This window comes from Pecten maximus, chromosome 4, assembly GCF_902652985.1.
Source record: "Pecten maximus chromosome 4, xPecMax1.1, whole genome shotgun sequence".
NCBI lineage: Eukaryota > Metazoa > Mollusca > Bivalvia > Pectinida > Pectinidae > Pecten > Pecten maximus.
In genome coordinates, this window is record NC_047018.1 from 3,239,136 (window position 1) to 3,249,878 (window position 10,743).

Consider the following 10,743-nt stretch of genomic DNA (forward strand, 5'->3'; position numbering starts at 1 on the left):
GGGAAATACTGATAGACAGACAATGGAACACTGATCGACACACGAGGGAAATACTGATAAGCAGACGAGTGAAGCACTCATAGACAAACGAGGGAAACACTGAAAAACAGACGAGGGGAAACAGACAGACAAGGGAAACACTGATAGACAGACGAGGGAAACACTGACAGACGAGGGAAATACTGATAGACAGATGATGGAAACACTGATAGACAGACGAGGGAAATACTGATAGGCAGACGAGGGAAGCACTCAGACAAACGAGGGAAACACTGATAGACAGACGAGGAAACACTGATAAACTGACGAGGGAAACACTGATAAACAGACGAGGGAAACACTGACAGACAGACGAGGAAAACACTGACAGACAGACGAGGGAAATACTGATAAACAGATGAGGGAAACACTGATAGGCAGATGAGGGAAACACTGACAGACAGACGAGGAAACACTGATAGATAAACGAGGGAAATACTGGTCGACACACGAGGGAAATACTGATAGGCAGACGAGGGAAGCACTCATAGACAAACGAGGGAAACACTGATAGACAGACAAGGAAACTGATAGACAGACGAGGAAACACTGATAGACAGACGAGGGAAATACTAACAGACAGACGAGGGAAACACTGAGACAGACAAGGAAACTGACAGACAGACGAGGGGAATACTGACAGACAGATGAGGGAAACACTGATAGACAGACGAGGGAAACACTGATAGACAGACGAGGGAAACTGATCGACACACGAGGGAAATACTGATAAGCAGACGAGTGAAGCACTCATAGACAAACGAGGGAAACACTGAAAGACAGACGAGGGGAAACAGACAGACAAGGGAAACACTGATAGACAGACGAGGGAAACACTGACAGACGAGGGAAATACTGATAAACAGATAATGGAAACACTGATAGACAGACGAGGAAATACTGATAGACAGACGAGGGAAATACTGATAGGTAGACGAGGGAAGCACTCATAGACAAACGAGGGAAACACTGATAGACAGACGAGGAAACACTGATAAACTGACGAGGGAAACACTGATAAACAGACGAGGGAAACACTGACAGACAGACGAGGAAAACACTGACAGACAGACGAGGAAAATACTGATAAACAGATGAGGGAAACACTGATAGGCAGATGAGGGAAACACTGATAGACAGACGAGGAAACTGATAAACAGACGAGAGAAACACTGAGACAGACGAGGAAACACTGATAGACGAGGGAAATACTGGTCGACACACGAGGGAAATACTGATAGGCAGACGAGGGAAACACTGATAGAGACAAGGAAACACTAATAGACAGACGAGGAAACAATGATAGACAGACGAGGGAAATACTAACAGACAGACGAGGGAAACACTGAGACAGACAAGGAAACACTGACAGACAGACGAGGGAAACACTACAGACACGAGGGAAACACTGATAGACAGACGAGGGAAACTCTGATCGACACACGAGGGAAATACTGATAAGCAGACGAGTGAAGCACTCAGACAAACGGGGAAACACTGAGACAGACAAGGAAACACTGACAGACAGACGAGGGAAACACTGACAGACACACGAGGGAAACACTGATAGACAGACGAGGGAAACTCTGATCGACACACGAGGGAAATACTGATACGCAGACGAGTGAAGCACTCAGACAAACGGGGGAAACACTGACAGACAGACAAGGGAAACTGATAGACAGACGAGGGAAACACTGACAGACAGACGAGGAAAATACTGATAAACAGATGAGGGAAACACTGATAGACAGACGAGGGAAATACTGATAGGCAGACGAGGAAGCACTCTTAGACAAACGAGGGAAACACTGATAGACAGACGAGGAAACACTGATAAACTGACGAGGGAAACACTGATAAACAAGAGGGAACACTGACAGACAGACGAGGTAAACAGTGACAGACGAGGGAAACACTGATAGACAGACAAGGAAACACTGATAGACAGACGAAGGAAACACTGATAGACAGACGAAGGAAACACTGGCAGACAGACGAGGAAACACTGATAGACAGACGAGGGAAACACTGACAGACAGACAATGGAAACACTGGCAGACAGACGAGGGAAACACTGATAGACAGACGAGGGAAACACTGACAGATAGACGAAGGAAACACTGATAGACGAGGGAAACACTGACAGACAGACGAGGGAAACACTGATAGACAGACGAAGGGAAACACTGATAGGCAGACGAGGGAAACACTGATAGACAGACGAGGGAAACACTGATAAACCGACGAGGGGAACTGACAGACAGACAAGGAAACACTGATAGACAGACGAGGGAAACACTGATTTACAGACGAGGGAAACACTGATAGGCAGACGAGGGAAACACTGATATACAGACAAGGAAACGCTGTTAGACAAGGGAAATACTGATAGACAAGGAAATACTGATTGACAGATGAGGTAAACACGTCTTATGTACAGGTTTGGTCAAACTATAGAATGGATGTCCACAGCGACCTATCTGTTATGTACAGGTTTGGTCAAACTATAGAATGGATGTCCACAGTGACCTGTCCGTTATGTACAGGTTTGGTCAAACTATAGAATGGATGTCCACAGTGACCTGTCCGTTATGTACAGGTTTGGTCAAACTATAGAATGGATGTCCACAGTGACCTATCCGTTATGTACAGGTTTGGTTAAACTATATAATGGATGTCCACAGTGACCTGTCCGTTATGTACAGGTTTGGTCAAACTATAGAATGGATGTCCACAGTGACCTATCCTTTATGTATAGGTTTCATTCATGCCACAAAGCCACTATTTTTCGTCAGATTTAATAAGATAATTTTGACTTCATCATGTCACAGATTGATCAATTTCAATATGATTATAATACTGATCTCCATATTGTTATGTATAATAATGATATGCATTCTAATCATATAAAAAAATATAGCAATGATTTTCATTAACCCGTTATCTGTGCTCAGTAACAGTTCCATGAGATTAGTCTCCCTTGGACTGCTACGATAGTTACCAAAGGCCAGTACCTAACGTTCAATAATAAAAAAATAAATAAACAGAAAATAGATAAATAAATGGGAACGCAATAACATGAATTTAAGATGAGTTGTCATTTTTACTTGTTAAGAAAATAAATGACCGCCACTTTGAAAGAACTTATCACGTTTTTTGTATGCTAGATAAGTGATATTCAGTATTTTGTTTTTAATAAAAAGAAAACGTTCGTTGAATAAATTGTCCCTTTAAAATTCTCTTGTGAGCAGTTTCGAAGGACAAACCCGTCGTACTATTGTGACAAGGTCAATGATCCTCAATGCATGCGACACTGTTGTTCTGATTTCCGTCTAGTGATCATATCAGGCTCGCTAGAAAGATCGCTAAATGGAAAACTTGAACTTTTAAACTTGTATGGTAAACAGAAGGCCACGTAGCAGGTTTTCGTCGACGAAAACACTAAACAACTCATCCGTATGGATACATCGCTGTCCACCAGACCTTATCATTACATATTAGTGTTATCGAGTCTTCAGTGTCATTCAAACCACGCTTTAATCAGTTTTCATTTGTCTTCGTTTGTTGTTTTACGATGATGTGAATTTTGATTTCCAGAACTTGTTTTTAATTTCACCTGACATATGTACCTGTCTTATCCGACCACTGAGTATACCGACATCTATTCAACAGTATATCCCTGCAAGACCAGAAATTCGTTTCCCGATTTTCCATAAATTGTAAGATTACGAGACTAGCCATGTTTTGTGGATAGCCAAAACAAAAGAAAGGAGCTGTTCGTGTTCTTTTATCACGAGCAGGCCTGGAAGTTCTTTCTAACCACAGGAAACGTAGAAACACCCAACTGTTATAGATGATTCCTGATTCTTAAACTTTCTACTGCCGCAAAACGTTATGCCTTGCGAAATAAACAAGAGGCCCAAGGGCCTGCATCGCTCACCTGGATATTTCGGTAATCATGGCAGGAATAGTTTAAGTTGCATTACAATTATTTTTCTACGTTTTGTTTTTGGGTTTTTTTTTTTTGCGACATCTTCCAACTATGGTTTAAATGGGGTTTTTTTTCTTCTTTTTCCCCATTTCCCCTATTAAGCCCCCTCACTCCAGCCCTAAGAGACTCAAACCCTCCATTTATAAAACAATATATCTCCTTTGTGCAATAAAGCTTCATTTAATTTCATCTAAATTCGTTTAGGACTAATAGGGATTTAAATGATTTACCTCAATTTCCCCTATTGGACCCGTACCTCTAGTCCCAGTGGGTCAGAGTCGTCATTTGTACAAAGTCTGTTCACCTTTCATCAACGATATTTCTGCATATTTGGTTAAAATAAATTCAGCACTTTATGACTAGTAGCGATTTAAAAGATTAACATCTATTATTTCCCCTATTGGGCCATGCCCCTTAGGGGTCAGTCACCGTTTATGCTGAAGCTTTTCCCCTTACCCCAAGGATGTTTCTCACCAAATTGAGTTCAAATCCATCAATAACTTTATGACTAGAAGCGATTTAAAGAAATTACCTATATTTCCCCATTTGAACCCACCCCTCTGGCCCTTATAGGAGTCAGAATCGCCATAAATGCAAAATCTGTTCCCATTCTCCCAAAGATCTGACCAAATCTGGTTAAAATCCATTCAGTATTTTATGACTAGTAGCGATTTAAAGCAAATGTGGACGGTGGGCGGACGACAGACGCCGCATCATGGCGTAAGCTCACCGACCTAAAAATGATAGAAAATTCCCCAATCGGTCTTCCTCAACTCTTCTTAGTTGGAAGGAATTGTTCATATCTTCAGATATTTGGTTGTCGGTGATCGTACGTCATCCTGTGAGCTTTTAAATAAAAGACACCATGCATAGTAGTTCCCCAAATTATTATCGTTTTTGGAAAAACCTTGTAAAGATTGTAGTGATAAACCCGTGCGTGGAAGAATTTCACATTTTTTTAAAGAAATCCCCATCTTACCGTGGACCTTAACTAGAATATCTTAAATCTTTAAAAAGTATACATTTCCGGATTGGTTTAGCGGAAATACGGTAATATATAATATTGGATATCAACAGAGACCTAGCTATCTAGGTCAAGATCTAACAAAAACAAACACCTTCCAATACATTAATTCCGTGTTCAGAAATGTAACCACATTTCCCCTAAAGAGTTTCGCAGGCCGCACAGATTTAATTTATACTACATAACAATATAATGGAATCAAATGGAGTCGTATATAGTCCGTCTCTATTTTTAGCTGCTGCTAATTTACAGTAATGTGTCAAAGTTAATGAATGCACACTTCAGACCATAAAAGGAGCAGAGCTGTTTTAATCTAACCGTGCAATTCCGCACTTAACAATATAGACACTGCATGGGTCAATGGAAGTACATGCTGTCACCAGTTAACCGACTTGTGATATTTCCGTCGATAAAGCCCGGCCCGGTTGCAGTTCAAGGCCGCTAAGGTCGGAGTAATATCGCTGTGTGCGCATGTGCAACCATCGAGACCTCTCTGGGGTTGTGACATGTCATGAATTAGTCAGACGTGTTCCGACATATCTGGCCACGTGGTAGTTGTTTACAAACATTGCGGCCGCGTCCTGTTACCGGCCAAATACATGTAGTTATAATCTAGTACAATAGCAAGTAATTCGTATTAAAACAACAGAAACAGAATCTATGTCTCGCAATGTCTTCTTTCCCAATGAGTTCCAGCATATTAAATACAGTATTTACGAAAGAACACCAAGCCAGTAAATAAAATTAAAACTTTTTTTTTTTTTTTTACAAAAATATGGTTTATTCAATATGCAATTATGAAAAATAAATGTAAACAAGCAAAATTCAAAACTCTCTTTCTCCCTATATACACACTCGTATTCCCCTTGCAAGAAAATGAAATAGCACACTTGTACAATGCATGTAAATTAAGTTTTACCTTAGTTCATCACAACGCCCAATTAATCCTCATCTAACACAAACTTTGCGGTTATGTATGGAAATAGTCAAACAATCAGCGGCGACGTCAAACAGACTAGATCTACTGTTTACATACATTTCTGTCCCAGTACACATTTACCCTCAAGACAAGTTATACGATACACTTGTCATTCATGAATGTTTTGATGCCAATGACTTAGAATACACGCCAATTAAAAGTACCTCAGTGATAATTAAGCATCTTCCAATGTCCGTCCATCCGCTTCGAATGTCCGTATATCAGAAATCCTGAATACTGACTCAGAAACCCGTTTTATGGTTTATTTCCAAATAATTTTGCTAGCTATTTACACCGTTCCGATATTTGTTGTCCTCGAGATTCCAACCCAGTACGTCTAAGATTTGAAGTCAAATGCATGATAGAATTGCTTCTCCGATTTAAGTTGTGTTGGTTGGGTGGCGAAGTTGCTGAAAGAGAAGGTAGAAATTGGAGGCGAGTTGGGCATGGCTGATGCTCCTGCCGAACCCACCGACAGAGTAGGGGATCCGACCGGAGAACTGGGATCATCCACACTCCCTTGACGTCCAATCTGAATAGCATTCGCCTTGGCGAGGTTAACTTTTGGCTTCTTGGCAGGTTGATTCAGCCAATTATAATCGACAGACTTGGGCGCCGGTACGGTGTTCAGGTGTGGGGCATAGTGAGGCTCGTTACCACCCCCGAGCTTGTGGAAATGTTTGGGGTCCATTCCTGTAAACATTATAAAGACCGTCATGTAGCGGTTTAATTAAGTACCTTTAATATTATCATTTCATTTTTTTTTATCTTTTCTAAATTAACTTGTGTATGTTCAAGAACAAAGATGCATGTGGGAAAAGTCTACCAATCAAAATTATAAATCTGAATAACGTTGAATATGAATTTAAAAAACGAAAGAAAAAAAATCGCACCACACAAAAAAAATACCAACTTAAAGAAAAAAAAATCTGTCATAATCAAATATTGTGATGACAACCAACTAAACTTGATAATTATGAACTATCAGTGTAACATAAAGGCTATGACAAAGCTGTACTTACTGGTTTTCGATGTTTTGAGACGAAAACTGCGACAATTTTTCCTTCTGTGTCTTGAGTCTCGAGATTGTTTTGGTTAGCGAAGGCGTGCAGACGTTTATATACCCAGCCCCTGTCGCGGGAAGTTGAACCCCGTAGAATTTTTCACGTAAACAAGCTGCTCGAACGACCTTGAGAAATCCACATAGGATGTGAGTTTACAAACACTACTCAGTCCCGGCGAAATACATCACGTGGCCCTTGTTTTGATCGCCGACAGATATTGATTGTGTCTCAAACAAAGAGAAATAAATCTGTTAAAAGTACTGTTGCTATATATGGTTGTTTAATATTTTGTTACTTATTGATCATGTCTAGAATCAGGTCGGAAGTTTAATGGTTTCTTAATTGCAATTGGTCTCCAGTTTCTAACAGACGACGCTAATAGAATCGGGTCACGTCCGTTTTAAAAGCTGTTTGTAAATATGTGGACAATTGAGTGCAGTGGCGGGTAAGTGGTGAAACAGCTGCAGGTACAAAGTGTACTAATATAAAACTCGTACAAGATGGAGACTTTCCAGCTTGTCTTGAGCTGCACCGTTTTCTTATAGAACATAACAGCATACCGTTCGTGTTGGCATGTCTACAATTTGACTCGCACTATATATAACTGCCAACACGATGCTGCAGTAATAAATGTGCATGATGCATTGCAGTTTTCTTTGCACAAACCAAAAGGCCCCGAGGTCCTGTACCGCCGAGGCTGACAATACGGATTTCAGTCTCCGTCTCTCAGCACACATCGTGTGGTAATGCCGAACGTGGTACGTGATGGGGGGGGGGGGGGGGGGGGGGGGGTTAACACCAACACGACTCAGACTATTGCTATATTTTGTTTCCGACTGGGGAGGGGGCGTATCGTCTGTGATTAACTTGTGCCCACAGTTTAAGGATGAACTCGTTCTAATTCATAACAGTTGCTTTAAAATGATGTACACATATATATACACCTGTAGCATGATCCATCGCGAGAGTGCAAGTGTGTGTCTACTTTTGCAAATGAAAGTTCCAGTCGGTTGTTTGGGACTAAGTTTTGACAACTGAAATGACTGATGAATGCTGAATGATAAATCGGTGATCGTGTTACGTGCTATAGGACATTCTCTGTTTACTGGGTAAACAGTAGCTCCGACTCCCAGAAATTCTAATCTTACTGTTTAAAACTATAAAGTAAACAATAACGACCTCAATCAGTTCTGTGACGTCATTTTATGTGACACCAGGATTGTTTACCATCTCTGTCAGGTAGAATTTCATTTGGCTCCTGTAGACGAAAGTCATACCTAGAATCGAAAGTATTCTACCATTAAGACCTCGGGGCTGTTGGTGTCGCATGTTGATCAGTTAATATTTACAGTGTAAGAAGAGACGTTATCTGGCCTCTGTGAGAGGTTATCTATCTGACAGTATCTGCAGTAATACGAAATATATTTCACGAGTGGGGCTGATATTTGATATTTTTCACGAGTGCGCAGCACGAGTGAAAAATATCAAAATGCAGTCTGCGCACTCGTGAAAAATATCAAAATATTAGCCCCACTCGTGCAATATATTTGGTATTACTTAGGATACTGTTAGATATTCTCTTAATTACATTCTAAAGCAAAATATACTGGGTCAGCTTTTCATATTCCCCATTGTCGTTTGCAAGTATAGTGTTTTGATTAGTCAATTCTAATATTTTTCACTTTAGTGAAAATATCACTTTTATAGAATAAATAATTTTCGATATTTCACTGTTAAAAATGTTATATATATATATATATATATATATATTGTAATTTTCACATCAAATCCACCAATAGCAGTGTTTAAACTCAGAGAGAAAATTTGAATTGTGACGTTACGGTAGCTCCAGCATTACTTGTTACGATGTCTGGCTACTACATCATTAAGCGGTCACAAAAACGTCCACACGCTTGAAGAGAATTCAACTATTTTAAAGGCTGACTTTGTTTAATGTTGATTAAGCAGGGACATATATAATGAGAGGGATGTTTTATCATACGATTTAACAGTAGAAAGACCCACATGTATAAATACAGAGGTCCCTGACCTCTTGTTGGAATATATGACAATTCACAAAATAAACACAACTATCACAAGTGGCTGTTTCAAACACATGAAAATAGGATATAATTTTGATGTCACAACCACTTAATTTGGAAGCATGACGTCATAAACATAAGATTTTATTTTTTAACCCAATGAAAACGCTATAGAATTATACCAGCATCGACTCCGTGACCTAGAGGTCGTTAGCCGAAGCACGCGCACATCGGAGTGGTGTGACCGATAAGTCTGTTGACTTCTACTGGCCCGACTACAAGTTAACACTATAAACAGTGATAACATAGTTAACAATCCAATGTCTCTCATTCCTCAGTAAACATGTAATTTATCACCTATGGCGTGCCTGACCCATAATTAAAATATGTAAAACATATTTATGTTGATTTACCTTGCAGATACACAATTACCATACACCTTTTCTCAACAGAAGTATGGAGATATGTTGATTCATTATCTAACCAAACTATAAAATATATCTTATTCATCATATACAATAATCATAAAAATTATGTAAGATATATCATGTGTTTATAAGCTATCTTAGATATCACGCGATTTTTCTTTATACCTTATGTGATTTCTTATACAACATATAAGATATCTTAAAAAGAAAGATACTAAAGATATCTTAAACACTATATAAGATATACATCTTTAATGAGATATCTTACAAAGTATATACGATATCTGTTATGATTTGGTTGGTTAAAGGATCAACATTTCTCCATCAAAAATGAAAACTTGGCATGCTATTATAGGCCAGATGTTTCTCTGGCTCCGACACCTGTAGACGTATTGACGACATATGTTTCTCTGGCTCCGACACCTGTAGACGTATTGACGACAGATTATTCTCTGGCTCCGACACCTGTAGACGTATTGACGACAGATTATTCTCTGGCTCCGACACCTGAAGACGTATTGACGACAGATGTTTCTCTGGCTCAGAAATGTGTAGACGTATTGACGACAGATGTTTCTCTGACTCCGACACCTGTAGACGTATTGACGACAGATGTTTCTCTGGCTCCGACACCAGTAGACGTATTGACGACAGATGTTTCTCTGGCTCCGACACCTGTAGACGTATTGACGACAGATGTTTCTCTTACTCCGGCACCAGCCGTTAGACGTGTTTCTCTGGCTCGGACATATGTAGACGTATTGACGACCGACGTTTCTCTGACTCCGACATGTGTAGACGTATTGGCGACAGATGTTTCTCTGACTCCGAGACCTGTAGACGTATTGACGACAGATGTTTCTCTGGCTCCGACACCAGTCGTTAGATGTATTGACGACAGATGTTTCTCTGACTCCGACACCTGTAGACGTATTGACGACATATGTTTCTCTGCTCCGACACCTGTAGGCGTATTGACGACAGATGTTTCTCTGGCTCCGACATGTTTCTCTGACTCCGACACCTGTGGGCATATTGACGACAGATGTTTCTCTGGCTCCGACATGTTTCTCTGACTCCGACACCTGTAGACGTATTGACGACAGATGTTTCTCTGGCTCCAACAGTGTCTGCGGACAGAAGACATTGGAATAGGGGGTAGAGTATGGTTTC

At 40.3% G+C, this 10,743-nt stretch overlaps 1 protein-coding gene across 1 annotated transcript; it reads right to left on the reverse strand.

Annotated features, from left to right (window-relative positions):
* Nucleotides 1-5,808: 5,808 nt before the first annotated feature.
* Nucleotides 5,809-7,249, reverse strand: LOC117324981. Its single transcript, XM_033880833.1, has 2 exons — nt 7,059-7,249; nt 5,809-6,729 (listed from the first exon to the last, which is right to left on the reverse strand). Exon 2 carries the CDS (start codon nt 6,725-6,727, stop codon nt 6,374-6,376), a length of 354 nt encoding a protein of 117 aa, XP_033736724.1. The 5' UTR covers nt 6,728-6,729; nt 7,059-7,249; the 3' UTR covers nt 5,809-6,373.
* Nucleotides 7,250-10,743: the final 3,494 nt, after the last annotated feature.

Coding starts and splice junctions, on each gene's coding strand:
- LOC117324981 (XM_033880833.1), bottom strand. CDS start 6,727: ATGGACCCCAAACATTTCCACAAGCTCGGGGGTGGTAACGAGCCTCAC.